Genomic DNA, 27,087 nt, shown 5'->3' with positions numbered 1-27,087 from the left:
CTAACTGAAATATACTGAAATACTTACCTGGAAGATGTTTCAAAATAATGCAAAAGTAGGTGGCTATGGATGAAACAAGATTGCTCAGGTACTAAAATCACTGAAGCTGGGTGATAGGTACATTAAGTTCATTGTACTAATCTGGTCTCTATCCTGGATTTTTTGTTTGTTTGCTTTTTTATTTTGTATATTTTAAATTTTACATAAACTCTTGGCCAGGCGCGGTGGCTCAAGCCTGTAATCCCAGCACTTTGGGAGGCCGAGACGGGCGGATCACGAGGTCAGGAGATCGAGACCATCCTGGCTAACCCAGTGAAACCCTGTCTCTACTAAAAAATACAAAAAACTAGCCGGACGAGGTGGCGGGCGCCTATAGTCCCAGCTACTTGGGAGGCTGAGGCAGGAGAATGGCATAAACCCAGGAGGCGGAGCTTGCAGTAAGCCGAGATCCGGCCACTGCACTCCAGCCTGGGCGACAGAGCAAGACTCCGTCTCAGAAAAAAAAAAAAAAAAAAAAACCTCTTTAAAAGTTTCTGTGTACCCTGGAAATCCACTTATAGGAAGCATATACAGTATAATGCCACTTAAATATGGCTTGTATAAAAGTGTAAAAGTCTGTATGCATGCATAAAAAAGGAAGAGTATGGCTGGACATACACCAAAATATTAACAGAGAGATGAAGTAGTTCATCTAAGTAATGGAACTATACGTGATTTTCTATTTTTATTTCCTTACACTCTTCAATATGTCCTAAATGTTTACAATAAACATATTAAGGGAGGTTTTCTCCCTCTAGTTGTAAAATTTGCACATAAAAACCTTAAGTCAATCCTTTAGCCACTTGTGTAATCTTTTCCACCCTTCATCCCTTCTCCATTTATCTGCAAAAAATAAATGCAGGCCTCACCTACAACACCATTATTCCTTCTGCTGCAAAAAGGAACAAGCGTTCAGGCATGGTAGCTCACACCTGTAATCCCAGCATTTTGGGAAGCCGAGGCAAGCGGATCACCTGAGGTCAGGAGTTCAAGACCAGCCTGACCAACACGGAGAAACCCCGCCTCTACTTAAAATACAAAATTAGGGCCGGGCGCGGTGGCTCACGCCTGTAATCCCAGCACTTTGGGAGGCCGAGGCGGGCGGATCACAAGGTCAGGAGATCGAGACCACGGTGAAACCCCGTCTCTACTAAAAATACAAAAAATTAGCCGGGTGCGGTTGTGGGCGCCTGTAGTCCCAGCTACTCGGGAGGCTGAGGCAGGAGAATGGCGTGAACCCGGGAGGCGGAGCTTGCAGTGAGCCGAGATCGCGCCACTGCACTCCAGCCTGGGCGACAGAGCGAGACTCCGTCTCAAAAAAAAAAAAAAAAAAAAAATACAAAATTAGCCAGGCATTGTGATGGGCGCCTATAATCCCAGCTACTCGGGAGGCTGAGGCAGGAGAATCACTTGAACCCAGGACGTGGAAGTTGCCATGAGCCAAGATTGCACCATTGCACTTCAGCCTGGGCAACAAGAGTGAAACTCCATCTCAAAAAAAAAAAAAGGAACGAGCAAGTCAGTCATCTACATAGGAGGATTTGTGAGAGACCCAATCCGGTGCCAGAAGAAATTACTCAGGTCATAGAAATGAAGGTTTTGGTCACACGAATATGCAATAATGTAGAAAAGTAAGATCACAGAACAAACTAAAACTTTGTCCTTTCAGACCTTTACCCTTAGTGTTACTGTATACACACACACACAAACACACACACATTTTTGTGGATTTTCTCTATAATTCCTTAATCTTAACTTTTTTTTTTTTAATTATACTTTAATTTCTAGGGTGCATGTGCACAACGTGCAGGTTTGTTACATATGTATACTTTTGCCATGTTGCTGTGGTGCACCCACCAACTCGTCAGCACCCATCAACTCGTCATTTACATCAAGTATAACTCCCAATGCCATCCCTCCCCTCTCCCACTTCCCCATAATAGGCCCCGGTGTGTGATGTTCCCCTTCCCAAGTCCAAGTGATCTCATTGTTCAATTCCCACCTATGAGTGAGAACATGCGGTGTTTGGTTTTCTGTTCTTGCAATAGTTTGCTCAGAATGATGGTTTCCAGCTGCATCCATGTCCCGACAAAGGACACAAACTCATCCTTTTTTATGGCTGCATAGTATTCCATGGTGTATATGTGCCACATTTTCTTAATCCAGTCTGTCACTGATAGACACTTGGGTTGATTACAAGTCTTTGCTATTGTGAATAGTGCCGCAATAAACATACGTGTGCATGTGTTTTTATAGCAGCATGATTTATAATCCTTTGGGTATACACCCAGTAATGGGATGGCTGGGTCATATGGTATTTCTAGTTCTAGATCCTTGAGGAATCGCCATACTGTTTTCCACAATGGTTGAACCAGTTTACAACCCCACCAACAGCGTAAAAGTGTTCCTATTTATCCACATCGTCTCCAGCACCTGTTGTTTCCTGACTTTTTAATGATTACCATTCTAACTGGTGTGAGATGGTATCTCATTGTGGTTTTGATTTGCATTTCTCTGATGGCCAGTGATGATGAGCATTTTTTCATGTGCCTGTTGGCTGTAGGCATGTCTTCTTTTGAGAAATGTCTATTCATATCCTTTGCCCACTTTTTGATGGGGTTGTTTTTTTCTCGTAAATTTGAGTTCTTTGTAGACTCTGGATATTAGCCCTTTGTCAGATGAGTAGATTGCAAAAATTTTCTCCCATTCTGTAGGTTGCCTGTTCACTCTGATGGTAGTTTCTTTTGCTGTGCAGAAGCTCTTTAGTTTAATTAGAACCCATTTGTCAATTTTGGCTTTTGTTGCCATTGCTTTTGGTGTTTTAGACATGAAGTCCTTGCCCATGCCTATGTCCTGAATGGTATTACCTAGGTTTTCTTCTAGGGTTTTTATGGTATTTGGTCTAACATTTAAGTCTCTAATCCATCTTGAATTAATTTTCATATAAGGAGTAAGGAAGGGATCCAGTTTCAGCTTTCTACTTATGGCTAGCCAATTTTCCCAGCACCATTTATTAAATAGGGAATCCTTTCCCCATTTCTTGTTTTTGTCAGGTTTGTCAAAGATCAGATGGTTGTAGATGTGTGGTATTATTTCTGAGGGCTCTGTTCTGTTTCATTGGTCTATATCTCTGTTTTGGTACCAGTACCATGCTGTTTTGGTTACTGTAGCCTTGTAGTATAGTTTGAAGTCAGGTAGCGTGATGCCTCCAGCTTTGTTCTTTTGACTTAGGATTGTCTTGGAGATGCGGGCTCTTTTTTGGTTCCATATGAACTTTAAAGCAGTTTTTTCCAATTCTGTGAAGAAAGTCATTGGCAGCTTAATGGGAATGGCATTGAATCTATAGATTACCTTGGACAGTATGGCCATTTTCATGATATTGATTCTTCCTATCCATGAGTATGGAATGTTCTTCCATTTGTGTCCTTTTATTTCACTGAGCAGTGGTTTGTAGTTCTCCTTGAAGAGGTCCTTTACATCCCTTGTAAGCTGGATTCCTAGGTATTTTTTTCTCTTTGTAGCAATTTTGAATGGGAATTCACTCATGATTTGGCTCTCTGTTTGTCCGTTACTGGTGTATACGAATGCTTGTGATTTTTGCACATTGATTTTGTATCCTGAGACTTTGCTGAAGTTGCTTATCAGCTTAAGGAGATTTTGGGCTGAGATGATGGGGTTTTCTAAATATATAATCATGTCATCTGCAAACAGGGACAATTTGACTTCTTCTTTTCCTAACTGAATACCCTTTATTTCTTTCTCTTGCCTGATTGCCCTAGCCAGAACTTCCAACACTATGTTGAATAGGAGTGGTGAGAGAGGGCATCCCTGTCTTGTGCCAGTTTTCAAAAGGAATGCTTCCAGTTTTTGCCCATTCAGTATGATACTGGCTGTGGATTTGTCATAAATAGCTCGAGCAAACACATTCAAAAGCTAGCAGAAGGCAAGAAATAACTAAGATCAGAGCAGAAATGAAGGAGATAGAGACACAAAAAAACCTCCAAAAAATCAATGAATCCAGGAGCTGGTTTTTTGAAAAGATCAATAAAATTGATAGACCGCTAGCAAGACTAATAAAGAAGAAAAGAGAGAAGAATCAAATTGACGCAATAAAAAATGATAAAGGGGATATCACCACTGACCCCACAGAAATACAAACTACCATCAGAGAATACTATAAACACCTCTACGCAAATAAACTAGAAAACCTAGAAGAAATGGATAATTTCCTGGACACTTACACCCTCCCAAGACTAAACCAGGTAGAAGTTGAATCCCTGAATAGATCAATAGCAGGCTCTGAAATTAAGGCAATAATTAATAGCCTACCAACCAAAAAAAGTCCAGGACCAGATGGATTCACAGCCGAATTCTACCGGAGGTACAAGGAGGAGCTGGTACCATTCCTTCTGAAACTATTCCAATCAATAGAAAAAGAGGGAATCCTCCCTAACTCATTTTATGAGGCCAACATCATCCTGATACCAAAGCCTGGCAGAGACACAACAAAAAAAGAATTTTAGACCAATATCCCTGATGAACATTGATGCCAAAATCCTCAATAAAATACTGGCAAACTGAATCCAGCAGCACATCAAAAAGCTTATCCACCATGATCAAGTGTGCTTCATCCCTGGGATGCAAGGCTGGTTCAACATACACAAATCAATAAACGTAATCCAGCATATAAACAGAACCAAAGACAAAAACTACATGATTATCTCAATAGATGCAGAAAAGGCCTTTGACAAAATTCAACAGTCCTTCATGCTAAAAACTCTCAATAAATTCAGTATTGATGGAACGTATCTCAAAATAATCTTAACTTTTTAAAAAATATTTTTAAGCACTACATTACTGCATAAATTTCTCAGACTCAGTCCCATTACTATCTTTACCATTTTTACCAAATCTAAGTATGCTTTTTTACATTACAGGCGGAGTTCTTGACTTGCATAATCCTAATATGCACAAATTTCAATTACTATGGTTTATACCAAGGTTTAATTACCAGTCTCCAATAACATGGCTCAAATTTCAGTTATCATACATTACTGTAAGTAATTATATAAAGGACAAACTTCATTGCCAGCTCTTCAGTCCACAAACCACCATGTAAATAACAGATGAACATCAGGATCAGTGACCAATCACCTCCCTTCTTTCATTCTATTGGTGATTGGTCACTGGACAACAAACAGCCAAGAGTGCAGTGTGTTGCCTGTCTTACAGTGATAAACCCCAAAGGACTTTTTACAAATACAGATAATCTGGTCGGGCACAGTGGCTCACGCCTGTAATCTCAGCACTTGGGGGAGGCCGATGTGGGCGGATCACGAGGTCAGGAGATCAAGACCAACCTGGCTAGCACAGTGAAACACTGTTTCTACTAAAAATACAAAAAATTAGCCAGGCGTGGTGGCAGGCACCTGTAGTCCCAGCTACTCCGGAGGCTGAGGCAGGAGAACGGTGTGAACCTGGGAGGCAGAGGTTGCAGTGAGCCAAGATCGCACCACTGCACTCCAGCCTGGGCAACAGAGCGAGACTCCGTCTCAAAAAAAAAAAACAAAAAACAAAAAAACAAATACAGATAATCCAAATGGGGCTGGCCAACAAAGATGAAAGTGCAGCAAAGAAATGAAAAGTGATAATACTGGAGTGAAATTTGAATATATGGAGTTATAGAAGAAAATGCTGACTATGGCAAGGCTGACAAGGTTTCAGGGCCTCTAGATATACAGCCAGGGAACTTACCAACATCAGTGAGGAAACTGGTTGTGATGGAAAGAATGGCAACGTCCCAGAGGAAGTGACTCCAGGAAAATAGTTCACATTAAAGAAACTCTAGGACATTTCATGACATTAAAAGTGCAAAGGATAAAATGTTGGAAGCAACCACGGCACAGAAAAGACACAGAGAAGTACTCTTTAAACTACTATTGAAACTACTACTGGCAAGCTTTTTACAAAGAAATAAAGTACTTTAATTCTCAATGTTCTTAGTATTTTAAGTTACACTGTAGTAAACAGTAGTTTTATTTTTTTGTTCCCCTATACTTTTGTAATTGACAAAAGATTTTAGTGTTTTAACAAAAATTTTTAAAGATCACAAAGCAATTGTAATTTTCCCACTGACTATTAAAATTGCTTTGCACGGTTTCAGCTTGCATTATTATTTTTAGTCGTTTTACTTATCCTGCATAGCAAGGACTGCCTGTATTTAAGTAAACTAATCTTTACTCAAAAAAGGTATTTTAAAAGAATATTCCTGTTTTCTTAGCAATAAATGTTCAATTCTGTGCCACAAGAAGTTACTGAAGAAACTGAATTCTTGCCCTATTTCCTTCTACCTTGGGTATGACCTTGCCTGTGCAGCAACTGTCACAGCTTTGACAATTCAGGAGAAAGCAAAAACGCTCCCGCTAGTAAAGGCAAAGTTCCTCTCCCTCAAAACCTGGAATTTATTTACTCCCACTTCACACACAGTTGAAAAGTTTGATAATTGGACTTCAAGAGATTAGAAAAACCACCCTAATGAGAAAAAAGAAACTTAGTCACATCAGTGCAGAGACAAATAAAATTCAGCATCACAAGACAGGAAAATCTACCACATCTATTTACATAAAGTTATTAAAAAGACAAATGCCTAAAGACTTAAGGTGACTATCCCTCAACTGCCCTGAGTGCATCACAATAAAGTAGGCAATATTCATAAAGATATATTTTAAGATATCAAGAAAAAAATATTAAGGAAAAAACTAAACCATATACAGCAAACTCTTTAAGAATGGGGCAAGGAGATCTAGCAGATTCTGGAAAAGTAGAGATGGAAATGTTTTGGATTTTCCTGGATCCCACATAACTACTGAACTAGATAGCAATGACCTTTACAAGAACCCCAAAATACAAGTTGGTGGTGACAGACTACCACAGTCACAAACCCTAGTGCTATAGCACCTACATGGGAAGCAATCCAGCTTTATTAAAGGACCTGAAAACAGGAGAATTCTCAACACCCAAGAGGTATGACCCAGAAGGCACAGCAGCCAATTAGAGAACTGCAGCGCACTAGGAGGAGGTTTGTCCACACCAATAATACACAAGTAACAGGGAACCCAAGGTAAGGCATAAAGGGGCCAGAGGAGTTTAACCCCCATGAACCCTTGACACTAACCAGTCAGAGATCCTTTCCAGGAGAGGGCCTGCTATGAAGAGTCACTGCTGGGAGATGAATCAAAATCAACAGGACAGGAAAAAGGGAGAAGGAACAGACTAACATGGGGCACAGGGACAGAGCCAGGAATCCTTAGAAAACAACTGCCATAATTTTTTAACAGAAGAGGGAGTTATATAAAGTTAGAAACATTATCTTGACTAGTTTCCTTCTAAAAGTTGAGGAAAACTAAATTCACATAAAAAGGAAACAAAGTATAGAAGTTAAATCCCATACAAAGTTACTAAAAGTAAGAAGAAGGGAGGCCAGGTCCCTGTGACTAAAGCCTGTAATACCAGCACTCTGGGAGGCGGAGGTGGAGGTGGGCAGATCGCTTGAGCCCCATGAGTTCAAGACCAGCCTGGGTAACATAGAGAAATCCTGTCTCTACAAAAATTACAAAAATTAGGCCAGGTGCCATGGCTCACACTGTAATCCCAGCACTTTGGGAGGCTAAGGCAGGCAGGTCAGGAGTTCAAGACCAGCCTGGCCAACATGGTAAAACCCCATTTCTACTAAAAATACAAAATTATCTGGGTGTGGTGGCGCATGCCTGTGATCCCAGCTACTTGGGAGGCTGAGGCAGGAGAATCGCTCGAACCTTGGAGGCAAAGGTTGCAGTGAGCTGAGATCACGCCATTGTACTCTCGCCTTAACAAGAGCGAAACTCTGTCTTAAAAAAAAAAAAAAAAATTAGCTGGGAGTAGTGGCACGTGCCTGTGGTCCTAGCTACTTCGGGAGGCAGAGGTGAGAGGAGCCCAGGAGGTTGAGGCCACAGTGAGTCATAATCATGCCACTGCACTCCAGCCTGGGTGACAGAGCGAGACCCTGTCTCAAAAAAAATAAAAATTAAAAATAGAAGGAATAAAGAACAGAATGATGTCTCTATGACAGTAAGCCAGAAAGACATCCTCAGATCAAAACTAGAATATACCATTTCTATAGGAGCTAAAAGATACTTTAAAAATTACACAAGGCAAGAGAGAACATGAATCAACATTAGTCTATGAACTCAGAACGACCAACCCTAAGACATACTCCAGCAAAATTGCTGGATTTAAAAAAAAATAAAAAATAAAAAAAAAAACCTTTGGGTATTTTAGATTAAAAGCACACACAATTTTTTAGGCTAAGGTGGGGGGATTACTTGAGCCCAGGAATTGTAGACTAGTCTGAGCAATACAGCAAGATCTTATCTCTTAAAAAAAAATTAATAATTAAAAAAAAGGAATGTTGATAAACTTTACCGAGGTTTTTCATAAGAGGCCATCATCTCACATGTAACACTGAATGAAGCTGGAACCTAAAGTGTTAAATCAAAAAGTTTAAGACTCTGTAGTTCTGTTATCTTACCATGTACTTATTCTACCCTATCCCTTTTTATTTTTAAAAATTTTAACCTAAAGAAAAGTTGAAAGTTTGGTATAATAAACACCACTCTTCATCTATATCAATGATCAGTAACATTTTGCTATATTTGCTTAATTTCCATCTACATATACTTTTTCCACCTGAACGAGTTAAAAATAAACTGTATACCTTTCACTCCCCCAAAACCTTTTCAGCATGCATCTCCTACAAACAGGGACAATCTCCTATGTAACTACAATATCATTATCACATCCAAGAAAGTTAAAACTGATAATTGTCTACATATAAGTTTCCCCAATTGTTGAAAACAAGGTGTTTATGGTTTTTTTAAAAATCCATGGTTTTTAAAAAAATCTATCAAGGACCACACACACAGCACACACATTTTCATTCACTGCCTCCTTCAACTATTCACTCCTCACCTTTGTATGGTCTTTTATGGCATTGACCTTTTTTAAAGATCAGACCAGCTTTTTGTAGTATGTCCCACACTGGATCTCTTTGTTGTATCATGATCAAATTCTAGATCAACATTTAACAAGAAATTTACATTGGTAATGTTACCATGCCTCCTCTTGATGTGATACAATGGCAAAGACACAATGTCATTTTGTTCCATTACTGGTGATACTGAGTTTGGATAACATGCCAGCGTGCTTAATAGAAAGAAAAAAATAATCAGATTCAAATCTTCCCTTTGCTCAAAACCTTACAGTGACTTCCTCTTAGAATGTTCAATAAAGCTCAAAATATTTCCCAAGACCTGTAAGAACCTGGCCTATTCTTTAGCCAAAACTGCTCTTAAAATTCTCTATAGCTCCAGAGTGGTATGCTGTCTTTTCTGGCTGAAAAATCCCCAAAACAGGAATGAATCATTTCAAACTTGCCAAGTGAAAGCAGCCAGGCATCTCTGAAATTACAATATATCTTAAAATTCCACTAGTCCAATGACACAACTATTATTGCCATTGTTAATTGTTACTCATACTGAGTGACATAAAGTTGCAGAAAAGCTTTTCCTTTAGGGAAAGGGATTCCCAGTGTGTCTCAAGGAATTTCCCATAGAACAGCCATGTCTGTAATCCGAGCTACACTGCAGGCTGAGGCACTAGAATCACTTGAACCTGTGAGGCGGAGGCTGCAGTGAGCCAAGATCATGCCACTGCACTCCAGCCTGGGCTGTAACAGAGCGAGACTCTGTCTCAAAACAAAAAACAAAACAAAACGACAACCCACGTGTAAGTAGGACATGAGTCTTTCAAGTTTGTCTAAATAAGTCTCTTTCTACATGCAGGTTAAACATCCTTAATCCAAAAACCTGAAAAATTTTGAGCACCGATATGATGCTCAAATGAAATGTTCATTGGTGCATTTTGGATTTTTGGATTAGTGGCACTCAAACAGTAAGTATAATACAAATACTCCGAAATCCAAAATCTGAAATACCTCTGATAAAAAATTCTAGGTATAGATGACAGTTACACAGTTGTTCATTTTAGGTAACAAATGTATAAAATGCCTTTAGAAAACTGTGTTTATACCTGAGAAAAAATCTGGAAGTCACAAGACATACCCTGATGCAATAATGCACAGTATTAGATCTACATTTGGTCATATAAGCAATGCTTACCAATTACCAACTGTTTCATGTTGCCTAAATTATGACCACTGTTGTTCCATTGGTCTTATACTAACAAATGCGTAGCTATTAAACAATATAAACAAAAATTTCAATCACTTAATTCATCTGAGTTCATTTTCACTCCCTCCTTTAATGTGAGTACACAACACATAGGATTCTATGGGAATGCCTTCAATAAATTACTATGTTTAAGTTTTCAATGTTCGATAGGTTTGGGAAATACAAGTCTCTACTGACATATAATGTTATCTCAGCTTTTCACCGCTCTTGGTTAATAACTTCATACACTGAGAAAACTCTTTTCCCTAATGAGATTTGAAGCTAGTAGGTATTCATTAAAGACTACTTAATTTCTACATGTTATGTATATTGTTTCAAATTCAATTATTTTTCCTCCTTAACTGAACCAGTTTGTACCTCTGACTGCAGTTTCATCTTCTTTTGCTAACCAAACACATCTCTTAGTTTTTCAAAGTAATCCAGACTCTCTTCTGCCCTATCACAAGGGGCCAATAGCTCCTTTCAAGTTCATGTGGGCACCATCCCAGCATATAATGAACAGCTGAATATACTATCTAAATCAATGAACTAAAAAGCAATTTAGCTTTAACTTAGATACCAGTTCTAGCACCCATCTAAAGACAGCCAAAACCCCATACACATACCCAAACCATGGAATTGGGTGGACGAATTCTTTTTTTTTTTTTTTTTTTTTTGAGACGGAGTCTCACGCTGTTGCCCAGGCTGGAGTGCAGTGGCGCGATCTCGGCTCACTGCAAGCTCCACCTCCTGGGTTCACGCCATTCTCCTGCCTCAGCCTCCTAAGTAGCTAGGACTACAGGCGCCCGCCACCGCGCCCGGCTAATTTTTTGTATTTTTAGTAGAGACGGGGTTTCACTGTGGTCTCGATCTCCTGACCTTGTGATCCGCCCGCCTCGGCCTCCCAAAGTGCTGGGATTACAGGCTTGAGCCACCGCGCCCGGCCAGGGTGGACGAATTCTATCTTCTCAGGTAAAATGAATACAGTTCTACTGTATGTAATCTGTACATTATGAACACTAGGGGTAAGAAAATAGAACAATTCTCTATTATCTTTTTCTTCTAATTTGAGCGGAAATTTAAAGTTGGTTCAGGGCCACAATTTCTAATCTGATTTTTTAACCTTTGAAATCAATGCCTATTTCCCCCTCGAGTTTCAATTATCCTAAGACTTGTCTTTCCAGAAAGTTAAGGCAATATTATTTTGTTGACACAATATACGTATGTGACCAGTTCTCAGATAACTAAGAAAAGTTGGCACTGTTGACTAAATGAAAGTATATTGTTCTTTGCCCTGTGATTTTTTTTTTTTTTTTTTTTTTTTTGAGGCAGAGTCTCACTCTGTTGCCCAGGCTGCAGTACAGTGGTGCAATCTCAGCTCACTGCAACCTCCCCTTCCCAGGTTCAAGTGATTCTCCTGTCTCAACCTCCTGAGTACTTGGGATTACAGGAGTGCACCACCATGCCCAGCTAATTTTTGTATTTTCAGTAGAGACGGGGTTTCACCATGTTGGCCAGGCTGATCTTGAACTCCTGACCTCAGGTGATCCACCTGCCTTAGCCTCCCAAAGTGCTGGGATTACAGGTGTTAACCACCATGCCCGGCCTGCCTCGTGATATTTAAATCCCTAAAATCTTCATTATAGCTAGTTTTTCTATTCAATAACAAGCATTAGCCAACTGAGGAACAAGGTTATCTTTGGGTAGGTTTAAACCAGTATCAATCAGCCCGAATCAATCTGCTTGTTTCCTAAAGTTGGCAACGTACACAATTTTGAAAAGGGTAAACATTCAGTAAAAACTGTTGTCAAATTATTAAAATATTAGAACAAAAAGTTCTGAACTGCGTTCAGTCTGATCAATTCTGTTCTGTTAAACTCCTTGGGTTTTTCCTTACATTCACCTCTAGTTGTCCTGACTCACTCTGCATTCCTGTGGTGACGGAGATCTACTATTTTAACAAAAATTACTTTTGAAGGTGATTTCAAGTGTGTGCACATGTGTAGCCTGCTTGCATGAAGAACCAAAGGTATCTTGCAAAGAAGCGAAGAAATGAAAACAATACAAATGTATACCCAAACTCTGACTCGTTCTCTTCAGTTCATCTTCCCATACTATCAGTGTACTAAAGATGACCTTAAAACACAAGACAGTTTTTATGAAGAGATGAAAGATAATCAAAGGGCTATATTTTTCTAAATATACTGAATTTGTGAACACTCTTAATTTTGATTATCATATGATCACTATTCCTAAAGTATTTTTAAGATATTTATACATTTTTTTCCTTAAGAAATAAATTAGGCCAGGCGCAGTGGCTCATGCCTGTAATCCCAGCACTTTGGAAGGCTGAGGCAAGTGGATCACTTGAGCTCAGGAGTTTGAGACCAGCCTGGGCAACATGGTGAAACCCCATCTCTACTAAAAATACAAAAATTAGCTAGGCATGGTGGCCTGCGCCTACAGTTTTAGCTACTTGAGAGCCTGAGGTATGAGAATGGCTTGAATCCAGGAGGCAGAAGTTGCAATGAGCTGAGATAGTGCCACTGCACTCCAGCCTAGGTGACAAAGTGAGACTCTGTCTCAAAAACAAAAAGAAAAAAAATAAACTTTAAGTAATGGAGTGTCACAATTTCACAAGTGTTTAGTATGTAGGTAGTATGTGGTCCATTTTTCAAGATGTTACTATTTTGTACTTCATAAAGCCAGTCTCTTTTCTACATGTGACCCTTTCTATTATATAGCATACATTAATTGCACCATCGGAAATAATGAATAAAACCTGAAAAAACTATTTACAAAATTGGTAAAATAATACTGAAAATGAGAATGAATCAAGCATGTATTCTGACTCTACCAGAGTAACCACATAGTTAGCGAAGGAATATTTTTAAGCAAATTGTTACCAGTTCATGACAAAAAAAGAATACATAAGTTTTACATAAGCATCCATAAATCTGCATAACAAGTTGACAAAGTAATTTTATTTCTGTTGCATCTATAATAAATATCGGGGGCTTTTAAAATATATTAGATTTTATATTTTCATTTGTCTAGAAATATATTGTATTTTACAAAAGTAGCAGTCCTCAGTACTGGAAATTTTTTTAAAATGGTCTTCACTACAGATGTTTGAGAAGCACTGAAAAACAGTGGCTATTAAAACCATTAGGTAAAAGGTTAATGAGAAACCTGATAATGATGGATAAGTTGGTAATATCTGAATCAACCAATGCAGCTTAACATACAAAAACAGACAACCAGACATATGTAACTATCTTACTGTGATGCACTACATAAACATAAATGAAAGACTGGTCACATGTTGATAATTGCTGAACTGGATAGGGACATGAGGGATCATTATACTCTTCACTGTACTTATGCAAATGTTTTCAATTTTCCATATACAACAGTCTGCATCATTGGCCCTAATTCTTCACCGTTTCCTGTATCTATGATTTTATCACTTGAGTCTGCAGCTTGTCCTATTACAGATAGAATACACTTCCCTCACCTTTGTCACTGGGCTCAAGCACAAGACTTGCTTTGGCCAACATAACGAGGGCAAAAGTCATAGTACGCCAAGCCTTAAGCAGTCTTCATTTATTTTATTTTATTTTATTTTTTTGAGACAGGGTCTCACTCTGTCACCCAGGTTAAAGTGCAGTGGCACGACCTCAGCTCACTGCAACCTCCGCTTCCCAGGCTCAAGCAATCCTCCAAGCTCAGTCTCCCAGGTGGCTGGGACCCCCCATGCGTGCACCACCACACCTGACTAATGTTCTGTATTTTTAGTAGAGACAAGGTTTCGTCATGTTGCCCAGGCTGGTCTAAACTCCTGAGCTCAAGTGATAACGCCCACCTCAGCCTCCCAAACTGCTGGGATTACAGGTGTGAGCCACCAGGCCCTGCTGCCTTAAGCAGTCTTAGTGTTTCCACTTGCCTCTTGGGCTTCTGCCACCATAACATCATGAGTGTACTAGTCTCAGGAAAAGGACAAGATCAAGTGGAGCTGAGCAATGTCAGTTGACCCACAAACTCATGAGCAAAAAAAAATGCTTATGTTTGTATGCCACGTAGATTTTATGATTGTTAATCAGCATTATTGTGGCAATAGCTAACTGAAATGCCACAGTACAATTTTAAAAATTAGTATATCATATGCCTTTGTGAAGATGTTTCTACCACCAGCCTAAGTAACATTTAAAAAACTAATATCAAGCTGGGCACAGTGGCTCATGCCTGTAATCCCAGCACTTTGGGAAGCCAAAGCGGGTGGATCACCAGAGGTTGGGAGTTTGAGACCAGCCTGACCAACATGGAGAAACTCCGTCTCTACTAAAAATACAAAATTAGCCAGGTGTGATGGCACATGCCTGTAATCCCAGCTACTTGGGAGGCTGAGGCAGGAGGATCGCTTGAACCCAGGAGGCAGAGGTTGTGGTGAGCCAAGATCACGCCATTGCACTCCAGCCTGGGCAACAAGAGCAAAACTCCATCTCAAAAAAAACCCAAAAAACTAGTATCAAAGCATCCATAGCAGGCTCTGAATTAACAACATACTTTGTCAAAACATCACATTGTGCCCCATAAATATATACAACAAATAAATATTAATAACATGTTTTGATTCTGCCTTTGCTGGCCATATACAACAGAAATACAAAGAGTTTAAGTCAAAATTGTACAAAATGTCTATAATTATGGTCATCTCTCTGTGACTTTGTCTTTATGATAAACGTTACACTGATTCTTTAGCTTTAGACATTAAAATACAAATGCACATTTATCGTTTTCTTTTAATAAGGGAGTAACTAATGAAGGAAAGACATCAGAGAAAAGAAACCACTGGGAAGCACTATTAACATCTAGAGAGACAGACCTGGTTAACCCAAGATGTACCACATTAGACAGGATAATATGCCTAACAGACAAACCGATAAAGATTTTAATAACTGAAAAAAGTTTTTACTTAAAAATACTGCACCAAGTTTGCATTTTTTAAAAACATAACTTTGTTAAATCCAGAGTGCTTCTGATTCTATTTGTTGTTCAAGGGAATGTTGTAAGTGACAGAAATGTTCTATATCAATTGGGGTGACGGTTACATGAGTACATATATATGTCAAAACTCAAACTACATACTTAAAGATCTATGCACTTCACTGCATGTACATTTTACCACAATAAAAACAAGCAAAACAAAACACCTATTAGTGAGTTTTTTAAACTATCACCTCTCTCCACAAACCGATACTAAAGATACAAAGCTGATATAAAAAGATACTACCACAATGAGCAACTGTTACCCTCAGCCTTCCGGGGCACTGACGGTCAAGCTCTGCCAGCGTGTCAATAACAAGGCCAACAGTCATCCAAATCTAAGAGCCAGTCTGTTAAAAAACCGTAAGTCAGATTAAATCCACCTTAGAAAAGATACAAAAATGATCTCAAAATGAAACAAAGACATAAATAAGAGCAAAAACTATAAAACTTTTATAAGAAAACATAGGTAATTACACAAATCTTTGTGATATGCATTGAATTAGGCAACAGTTTTTTAGATGACACAAAAAATGAAAGTGACAAAAGAAGAAATAAATTAAGCCTCAAAATTAAAGGTTTTGGTGCTTCAAAGAACACCATTAAGAAAGTGTAAAAAGATAATCCACAGAATGGCAGAAAATAATCACAAATCATATTGACAAGAAACATCTCTAGACTTAAAAAACAAAACAAAACAAAAAACTCTTAAAACTCAATAAAAAAGAAAAATAATCCAATTTAAAAATGGGCAAAAAAGTTAGCCAGGCATGGTGGCAGGTCCCTGAAATCCCTGCTACCTGGGAGGCTGAGGCAGGAGAACTGCTTAAACCCAGAAGGTGGAGGTTGCAGTGAGCTGAGATTGTGCCACTGCACTCCAGCCTGGGTGACAGCATGAGACTCTGCCTCAAAAAAAAAAAAAAAAAACAAATGGGCAAAAGACCTGAACAGGCATTTCTCCAAAGAAAAAACATAAATGGCCAATAAGCACATGGAAAAAATGCACATAATCAGTCATTAGGGAAATGCAAATCAAAGCCAGAATGAGATCCCACTTCACAGCGACTCTGATGGCTATAATCAAAAAGACAAGTAGGTCAGGCGTGGTAGCTCATGCCTGTAATCCCAGCATTTTGGGAGGCCGAGGCAGGTGGATCACCTGAGGTCAGGAGTTCGAGGCCAGCCTGACCAACATGGGAAAACCTCGACTCTACTGAAAGTACAAAAATTAGCCAGTGTGGTGGCGCACGCCTGTAATCCCAGCTACTTGGGAGGCTGAGGTGGGAGAATCGTTTGAACTGGGGAGGTGGAGGTTGCAGTGAGCCAAGATAGCACCACTGCACTCCAGCCTGGGCGACAGAGACTCTGTCTCGGGGCAAAAAAAAAAAAAAAAAAGGATGTGGAGAAATAGTGATGGCTAATTTCAGGTATAAACTTCACTAGACTAATAATACCCAGAGAGCTGGTAAAGGATTATTTCTGGGTATGTCTCTGAGGGTGCTTCCAGGAGAGACTGGCATTTGAATCAGTAGACAGAGAAAGGAAGATCGACCCTCATCCAATGTGGGCAGGCATTATCCAATAGGCTGAGGCCAGGGCAGAACAAATTCAAGGCAGGGGAAAGTCGAATTATCTCCCTTCTGGAGCTAGGACACCTTCTGCCCTTATATATAAGAACTTCAGGATATGGCCTTCGGATTCCAGGACTTGCACCAGCAGCCACTCTCCCATCGTCCTCTCACCAACCCTCTTCCACCAAGGTTCTCAGGCCTTCAGACTGAGAGTTACACCATGGACTCCCCCAGTTCTCAGGTCTTCAGACTTACATGAAGTAATGCTACCAGCTTGGTGGGTTCTCCAGCCTGCAGACAGTCTATCGTGGGACTTCTCAGCCTTCATAATTGTGTCAGCCAATTCCCCTAACAAATTTCCTCTCATATTTCTCTATATATACATATCCATTATCTATTTCTCTGTCTATAGCCTACTGTTTTTCTGGAGAATCTTAACATATACTGCTACACAGCAGACAGAAATATAAAATGTTGCAGCTGCTTTGGAAAACAGTCTGACAGTTCACTAAAACGTTAAACGGAGTCACCATATGACCCAGAAATTCCACTCCTAGGTATATACTCAAGAGCATGAAAACTTTTGTCTAGATAAAAACTTATACAGAAATGTCCATGGCAGCATTATTCACAATATCCAGAGTGAAAACAACCCAATGTTCACCAACTGATGAGTAGATAAATATAAGGTGGTACACATACAATGGAATATTAGCAGGTAATAAAAAGGAATAAAGTACTTATACATGCTACAAGATGAACCTCGAAAGCATTATGCTAAGTGAAAGCCACAAAACACCATATATTTTAAGATTCTAGTCACAAAATGTCCAAAATAGGTGCTATGGTCTGAATGTTTGTGTCCCCCTAAAATTCATATGTTGAAACCTAATCACCAATGTGATATTAGGAGGTGAGGTCTTTGGGAGGTGGTTAGAGCATGAGGGCAGAGCCCACACGGATAGGATTAGTACCCTTACAAAAGAGGCCCTAGGGGCCGGGTACAGTGGCTCACGCCTGTAATTCTAACACTTTGGGAGGCCAAGGTAGGTAGATCGCCTGAGGTTAGGAGTTCATGACCAGCCTGGTCAACATGGCAAAACCCCGTCGCTACTAAAAATACAAAAATTAGCTGGGCATGGTGGCACATGCCCAGCTACTCAGGAGGCTGAAACAGGAGAATCGCTTGAATCCAGGAGGAAGAGGTTGCAGTGAGCTGAGATCACACCACTGTACTAGTGAGACTCTCAAAAAAAAAAAGAGGCCCCTCACCTTGCACATAGAAGTGCAGGAAGCACTTCTATGAACCAGGAAGTGGGCCCTCACCAGGCACTGAATCTGCAGGTCCCTTGATTTTGAACTCAGCACTCAGAATTGTCAGAAATTTTTGTTGTTCATAAGCCACTCAGTTTCTGGTATTTTGTTTTAGCGGCCCCAACAGACTAAGACAATTGGCAAATCTACTGACAGAAAACGAATTTGTGGTTGACTAGGATTGGGAGGGAGGAGTGGTTGCAGGAAAATGGGGCCTTTGCTAAAGGGCAGAGGATCTTTTGGGGGAGGGGGGATGAGAATGTTTTAAAATTAACTGTACAAATGGGGGGTGATGGTTGTATAAATCTATGAATACACTAAGAACTATGGGGTTGGACACTTTAAATAAGCAAAGTACATGGTCTGTGAATTATATCTCAATAAAGCCGTTATAAAAATAATGTTTTTTAAAGAAAAGTAAATGGTAGAATCCAGATTGGGGACATGGATGTTGACTAAAATTTCTTTTAATTTGCTTGCGAAATAATAAAGCATAGGCCGGGCGCGGTGGCTCAAGCCTGTAATCCCAGCACTTTGGGAGGCCGAGACGGACGGAGCACGAGGTCAGGAGATCGAGACCATCCTGGCTAACACGGTGAAACCCCGTCTCTACTAAAAAATACAAAAAAAACTAGCCAGGCGTGGTGGCGGGCGCCTGTAGTCCCAGCTACTCGGGAGGCTGAGGCAGGAGAATGGCGTGAACCCGGGAGGCGGAGCTTGCAGTGAGCTGAGATCCGGCCACTGCACTCCAGCCTGGGTGACAGAGCAAGACTCCGTCTCAAAAAAAAAAAAAAAGAAATAATAAAGCATAATAAAGTTCTACTACTACCAGTAACATCAAAATAATGATGTATCTACAAGTACTTTTGTTCATCTAAAATTTCCCAAATTAATCAGAGATCGTTGATCCAAAATTTGTCCAAAGCAGAATTTTAGAAATCTGGAGTCCTAAATTTACATTCGTAATAGGATTCAGGAGAATTACTGAGACTCGTTCTCCAAACTGCAAATGAGGCAGAAGTAAATTAAATTTACATGGACTGCTGTGAGTTTTGAGATTAAAAGGCTACTGTTTTTCCAGTGACAAACAGGAGTAACTAAACAGAAAACTTCACATGCCCAGGCAGCTTTAAAGGTTTGGGAAACATCCCTTGCAAGTGTTATGGCAGACTAGAGAAGATTATTTTACCTCTCGGTCAGGTTCAGTATTGCTGGCTCACCACTTTTAAATAACAAGTAATTAATGACACTCAATTTTCAAGAATTTTAGGGTAATACTCTTATTATATAATTAACTCAGAAAAATAATGCTAATGTATACACATTAGACTTAAATTTTAGCCAAATTTTAAATACACATCACTGGGAGAAATCAGAGCCAAACTCAGAACAATACGTGCTCTATAACTGGAGTGACCATATGGTCCAGTCTGCCCAGGACTCTCCTGATGTACATCTGTTATTCCGGTATCCCACCCAGCTTAACATTTGTCTCAGATTTTTCTTTCTAACAACATACTATGAATAACTGCATTAAAGTAAAATAGGACGGGTTTGTTAAACTTTCACCTTATATTTAATACCACCTTCAGCTATGGCTTTGCCTAGTGTCGTGTGGGTTGCAAGCATAGCAAACAGAGTTCTCACTTTTAACTTCTCATTCAGTCTGAATGCCAAATACTGATAACACATCTTTCCTGACTCTTTTCTGATAAAATCAAGTACACTTGGACACAGGCAATTAAGGATAGCTAACTCGGCCGGGCGCGGTGGCTCAAGCCTGTAATCCCAGCACTTTGGGAGGCCGAGACGGGCGGATCACGAGGTCAGAAGATCGAGACCATCCTGGCTAACACGGTGAAACCCCGTCTCTACTAAAAATGCAAAAAATTAGCCGGGCGAGGCGGCGGGCGCCTGTAGTCCCAGCTACTCGGGAGGCTGAGGCAGGAGAATGGCGTGAACCCGGGAGGCGGAGCTTGCGGTGAGCCGAGATCGGGCCACTGCACTCCAGCCTGGGCGACTAAGCGAGACTCTGTCTCAAAAAAAACAAAAAACAAAAAACAAAAAACTAGCCGGGCGAGGTGGCGGGCGCCTGTAGTCCCAGCTACTCGGGAGGCTGAGGCAGGAGAATGGCGTGAACCCGGGAGGCGGAGCTTGCAGTGAGCTGAGATCCGGCCACTGCACTCCAGCCTGGGTGACAGAGCAAGACTCCGTCTCAAAAAAAAAAAAAAAAGGATAGCTAACTCTATCTAGTCTTGGGTGATGATAGGAGAAATATCTGAAGTTGCTGTTCCTGCCAGCTACTCAGTGTACCTCCCAGTTGTGTTACAGCCACTCCTCACCTTGCAAGATGCACAGGAGCCTCAAGGCCATTATAAGCTGGGTCACTGGGAAATATGGGGTATTTGTGTAACACATGCAGGAAAGAGATGTTATATGTCCCTGTGTATAATGTACAGAAGACAGTAATCTGAACACTCTTGCTAAAGGAGTTTTGCCATTTACTTACTAATCGTATTGTGCAAATCTACAATTTTATTGTGCAAACCTACAATTTTATTTTGCAGCAATTATTATAAATTTAAATTTTCCACACCTTCTTTTTTTATGCTCATGTGCCCCAGTTTAGAGATCTTACTCCCTTTCACATAACAATCTTAATGAGTGTATAAACTTAACTATATAATCTCCTAGGTCCTCAAAACCATGAACCTGAAGCCATAGCAAGGGTCCACCAACAAGAAAACCAATTGACTGTTATGTTTTTACTATAATAAAGCTATTTTTTTTAACCACCATCATTCTTGAGCAAATACAGAAACATCTCTATTCCACAATAAGCATGAAAAGAATAATATTCTACACAACCCAGAATTATATATGCCATACAGAGATTTAAAATTCTATGAAACAATTACTTTTCTGTTGATTCACAAAGTGCTTCAGAATTATGCATTAACCCTGATACCTTCATTCATTTTCAGCATCTAAACATGGTTTAGGTTAGAAAGTGGCATAAAAACAAAGTTTAAGGCCAGGGCCGGACATGGTGGCTCATGCCTATAATCTTAGCAGTTTGGGAGGCAAGGCAGGCGGATCACCTGAGCCCAGGAGTTCGAGACCAGCCTTGGCAACATAGTGAAACCCCATCTCTACTGAAAGTACAAAAGTTAGCCAGGCACAGCGGCACGCGCATTTAGTCCCAGCTACTCGGGAGGCTGAGTCAGGAGAATTGCTTGGGCCTGGGAGGCGGAGGTTGCAATGAGGGGAGATCATGCCACCGCACTCCAGCCTGGGTGACAAAGCAAGACTGTCTCAAAACCAAACAAAACAAAACAAAACACAAAGTTTAAGGCTAGGCGTAGTGGCTCACACCTGTAATCCCAGGACTCTGGGAGGCCAAGGCGGGCGACTCACCTGAGGTCAGGGGTTCTGAGACCAGCCTGGCCAACATGGTGAAACCCTGTCTCTACTAAAAATATAAAATTAGCCGGACGTGGTGGCACACGGATTACACATGCCTGTAATCCCAGCTACTCGGGTAGCTGAGGCACAAGGATCACACAAGAATCACTTGAACCAGGGAGATGAAGGTTGCAGGGAGCCAAGATCATGCCACTGTACTCCAGCCTGGGCAACAGAGCCAGACTCTGTCTCAAAAAAAGAAAAAGAAAAAGAAAAAGAAAACAAAGTTTAAGAATGTCTCGCAACAGTAAAATTTGATTATTCTGGGTAGCAAATAATTATTCGTTACTTCAAACAACATCCTTTGGAGTGTAATTCATTAACCTTAAAAAAGTATCAAATACATTTGTACAAGTATAGGACAAGTCTATACTTTTTGTAAAAATTCTTAAAAGACTCAATTGTTTTCCTTAAGTGACAAGTTGGCCCACGCTAAAGGCAATGTCATCTGAGATTCCTGGAGGAATTTCAAAACCTTTCAAGTCTAAGAACATACTACACTAAAAACCATTCCTTTTGTCTGCAGCAGTTCTTCCACTCTAAATGAATATCCTAACGGAATAAAATCTGAAAAATCTAACTTTTATCTAAGAAAAAAATTTACTAAGTTGTGACAAAAGTTGATACAGTTGTTTAATTCTCAGTGCATCCTGGATAAAAATCCCAGGTTATATTCCCATTGCATTCAAAATCTTAAATTTGGAAATTCCAAACTTAAAATTAACACTATTATTTTATTTTATTTTATTTTATTTTGAGACGGAGTTTCGCTTTTTGCCCAGGCTGGAGTGCAATGGCGCGATCTCGGCTCACCGCAACCTCCGCCTCCCGGGTTCAAGCAATTCTCCTGCCTCAGTCTCCCGAGTAGCTGGGATTATAGGCATGTGCCACCACCCCGGCTACTTTTGTATTTTTAGTAGAGACGGGGTTTCTCCATGTTGGTCAGGCTGGTCTTGAACGCCCGACCTCAGGTGATCCACCTGCCTCGGCCTCCCAAAGTGCTGGGATGACAGGCGTGAGCCACCGCGCCCGGCCAAAATTAACATTATTAAATGCCATTAAAGATTCTGTATTACATGTAATCACTAAGGGAGTGTTTATAAAACATCTTTCATCCAAGTATGATATAACCTAGTCATAACCTCTCAATGAAGGTGATAGGACAGGTACCATCTTTACTACAAACAAGAGTCTCACCCTTAGATGGGGGAAAGGAGAAGGAAACTTGACAAGTCACCCAAAGCATTACTCTGATAATGCTGCCTTAATAAAACTCAAGAAAGTTACTATGTCAAATACACCCTTGCCATAATAAAAAGTTTTTAAAGAAAAGCTGATCACCTATGCTGTGAGGATGCAAAGGTGTAAGAATGACACAATGGACTTTGGAGACTCAGGGGCAAAGCGTGGGAAGCGGGTGAGGGATAAAAGACTACAAATTGGGTGCCGTGTATGCTGCTCGGGTGATGGGTACACCAAAATCTCACAAATCACCAGTAAATAACTTACTCATGGCCGGGCACGGTGGCTCATGCCTGTAAATCCCAGCACTTTGGGAGGCCGAGGCGGGCGGATCACGAGGTCAGGAGATCGAGACCATCCTGGCTAACACGGTGAAACCCTGTCTCTACTAGAAATACAAAAAAATTAGCTACAGGTGGCAGGCACCTGTAGTCCCAGCTACTTGGGAGGCTGAGGCAGGAGAATGGCGTGAACCCGGGAGGCGGAGCTTGCAGTGAGCCAAGATCTTGCCACTGCACTCCAGCCTGGGCGACAGAGCGAAACTCCGTCTCAAAAAAAAAAAAAAGAACTTACTCATGTAACTAAATGACACCTGTTCCCCAATAACATATGGAAATAAAAAATTTAAATAAATAAAATCCTGGCCAGGCACAGTGGCTCACTACTGTAGTCCCTGCACTTCGGGACGCTAAAGTGGGAGGATCGCTTGAGCCCAGGAGTTCCAGACCAGCCTAAGCAACATAGTGAGACCTGTCTCTACAAAAAAATAAAAATTAGCAGGGCGGGGTGACCCATGCCTGTACTCCCAACTACTCATGAGGCTAACGAGTTCAAGGCAGCAGTGAGCTGTTATCACACCACTGCACTCCAGCTTGGGTGACAGAGCAAGATCCTGTCTCAAAAAATATATAAATTAAAAATTAAATGAAGTACTGTGTATAAAAAATAATTAAAATATCCCAAATGCTTTTAGAGCTTTTAGGTCCCTCTCTAGTTTCTATCATGCAAAAATGCTGTTTCAGAAAATCCTGATAACTGAAATGTACCAGAAACAGGAATCAAAACCAGCTCTTGCCCAACGTTTAATTTATGAACTAAGATACACACAGCAAAGGCCCAATCAATGTACAAAGCAAGCCCTTCCTCCCAAGGGAAAGGTGGTTCAATGGTAGGCTATGCAAAATAAGACTCCTACTTATTTCCAGGTGGGCCTCTTAGAAATATGCATAATATAGTAGGTGATATAAGGTATTTCCCATATTTAATATCTCTTTACTTAAAATGTTTATGATCAATGGCATGTTATGGTTTGTCAGGACTTTTTTTATCCTCAGGGGTACATACAATGATCATAGATTTGATGAAATATGTTAATTCTCCAGATGTTCCTCTTGAAAATGCTTCCAATTCAGTCCACAACTAATCGTTCACATAGTTTTAAAAATGTTTAATTATGCTATAAAACATAAAGAACCTTGAAAATAAAATTAATTCACCTTAGGCTCAAATATAGCAAATGGATAAGATTATCTTTGTAATTCCAAGTCAAGCAAAACAAAAAATACCAGTTAGGAAGAAGAAAAATCCTCTTATATACTCTGGAAAGAGATCTTAACACTTTCCTGTCACTTAGTTTTGTGAAAATACTCCTCTCAAACGCACTATGTATCTTTCAAAGCCCATAAATTTTCAGTCCTTCTAACACCAGTTATTTCATCTATCAGTATAAAGATGAATCTTTCCAACGAGTTGTAAGGCTCAAAACTAGACAGAAAAATGCTTTGCAAGTCAACTAGTATGCAGGAAAGAGCTGAACAATGAGGTTTACATTTGCTTCTGCGGTCAGAAACTAAAGGTTTGTGTGTTCTTCACCAGTTTTACAACCCTCAGAAAGAGCTCCCCGGACCCAAGCACCACTGGTGCCTTGGTTAAAAGAGTTAAAATCAGCTACCTTATAATCTTTACTCATTTGTTCAACAAATACTTTTTGAATTACTACCAGGTGCTAAGCAACCATTCAAGAGTACCTCCTAAGATGTGACCCTTGAGCACCTTTTAAAGAGAGTGTTAAAATTCTGCCTGTATAAGGCACTATTATCTGACGTAGAGCACCAAATTCCACTCGAAGTATATAATCCCACCTCCCGAGTCAAATTTAATTAAGTTTTTTTCCTAAAGCTAGGCCCTCAACAGCGTACAGGAGGAGGTATATATATCTTACTCAAGTAAATCGCAGTTCAAAACTGCGCGGTTTCCCGCAGGCAAAACTGACTTAGTGAAGGTCGGAAAGAACTCCAGGCCAATGAAAATGTTAATACAGAGGTGAAAGCGAAGGTGCCCAATTCAGAAGCGGGGCGAAAGTACGAGAAAGGGTCTAAGAAAAAAGCGAGTTGGAGGCGAGGAGATGCGCAGCAGCGGTCAAACGTGCTCTCCCCGCCGGGTACGTCAAGGTAGCAACTTTTCCAGCACTCCGGAACTCCCGACTGTCCAGCCCTCGGGCGAGCTGGCACGGCTCGCATCCCGGGGAGCGACCCCAAAGGCGGGGAAGGGGGTTACCCCGCAAACCAGCAAGCTAGACAGGGAGTAAACTGGACGGGGGCGGGACCTGGACACACACCCTTTCCTCTCTGGGAAGGAAGCGGGGAGGGGGAACGGAGTGCGCGACCCCGGGGCCACCAGCCCTCACGCGGGCCTGCGGGGGCGTGGGGGGAGGGGGAAGACGGTGCAGCCCCGCGGGGTTCGTCCAGAACCGACCTAACCGCTACGGAGCCCAAGGCCGGCGGGGCAAATGGAGCGGGCCTCGCCGAGGGCAGGCGGGAAACCGGGTGGCGGGAAGACCAGAGGCCGGCCCAGCTCCAACGCCGCACAGGAGGCCTCGACCCTGCCCTGCCTTCGGCGGGCCACGGGATCGCCACAACAGGCCCCCAGCCTCCCAAAGGGACGGGGTGAGAGCCAAGGAAGCCCCCACCACGACACACAGACACACAAGCCTGCTCACCTCCCTACCCCCACCCTCGGGCCGCGCTCGCGGGCTCTGCGCCCCACAGCGGCGCGGGGGAGGCGGGGACCATCGGCGCGGCCGCGGGAGCTGATGCCCTCCCCGACGCCCGGACCTCGACACGCAGACAGAATCAACAAAGCATTGCCGCTCCCGAGAAAAAACATGCCACAGGCCCCGACCAGGGACTCTCCGACGCATGGCTGCCCGGGCCGCAGGGCTGCGCGGACGGGCTGGGGGAAGGGGTGGGGAAGGGCCCCGCGGGGTGGCTCCCCGGTCCGGGAGCCTCGCCTCCGCCGGGATGCGGTGCTGCAGGGACCCCCACGCTGACCTTGGAGTCTCCGTTGCACAGAGCCATCGGGGCCAGGGCCGGGGCCGCGGCGGTGACGGCGACAGTACGAGACGGGGCGGGAGGGTGCCGGAAGGGTCGGCGCCGCGGGCCGAGGCTGAGAAGGAGGCCTGGTCGAGGAGCAGCCGGCAGCGGAGAGGAGCCAGCCGCCAGAGAAGCGCCGAATGGAGCAACAGCAGCAGAGCGCGGGCCCCAGCGCCGCGGGAGAGGAGACCAGCAGCGCGCACGCAGCCCCCGCCTCCTGCTTCCGCCCCGGCCGGCCACTGGGAGGAGCCAGAGCCCGTTCGGCTTGGCAGCCGAGCCTCAGATACCCTCCGCAGCCGCCGCCAAACCGGCCGGCCCTCGAGAGGAGGGGCTCGCGGCGTCCGGCCCCGCCCCCAGCCCCGTCCCAGCCGGCAAAGCCGGCCGGGTCTCCGGCGGCCCGCCCTTAGGAGGAGGAGCCCGCGGCACCCACCGGCTCCGCCCCTCCCGCCCTCGCACTGAGGAGCCAGCCCCGGGAGGCGGGGCCTGTGGCGCCGGCCGGGAGAAAAACCGAAGCCGAATCCGAGCCAGTTTGCTTCTACCCGATTTGCCTGCTACATTGGACGACTGCGGGAGACTGGCGGCACCAAGGAGGCCTCCTGAGAGCTGGGCCTCTGGCGGAACTCTTAGCCGGTTGCGTGGCCTTATCTCAGGTTGTCGGACATGAAGGAGGCCAAGGCTGCTTTGGAAAGTTCCGTGACCATATCTCAAGGACGTCATTGTAGGAACTGATCACTTAGATACTTCAAAAGTTATACAGCTCCCCACAAAAAGTTC

General features: G+C 42.2%; 1 protein-coding gene across 1 annotated transcript in view; it reads right to left on the bottom strand.

Moving 5' to 3' along the window:
- Positions 1-26,516, bottom strand: part of GMPS (guanine monophosphate synthase) — a 77,310-nt gene extending 50,794 nt beyond the window's left edge. The window contains exon 1 of the mRNA XM_005546173.4: positions 26,272-26,516. Coding sequence (XP_005546230.1) covers positions 26,272-26,298 — 27 coding nt within the window. The 5' untranslated portion in view covers positions 26,299-26,516. The remainder of the gene's footprint in view (positions 1-26,271) is intronic.
- Positions 26,517-27,087: the final 571 nt, after the last annotated feature.

This window comes from Macaca fascicularis, chromosome 2 (assembly GCF_037993035.2).
Source record: "Macaca fascicularis isolate 582-1 chromosome 2, T2T-MFA8v1.1".
Lineage (NCBI taxonomy): Eukaryota > Metazoa > Chordata > Mammalia > Primates > Cercopithecidae > Macaca > Macaca fascicularis.
The sequence above is the reverse complement of the archived record's forward strand: the minus strand, read 5'-3'. Positions and strand labels throughout refer to the sequence as shown.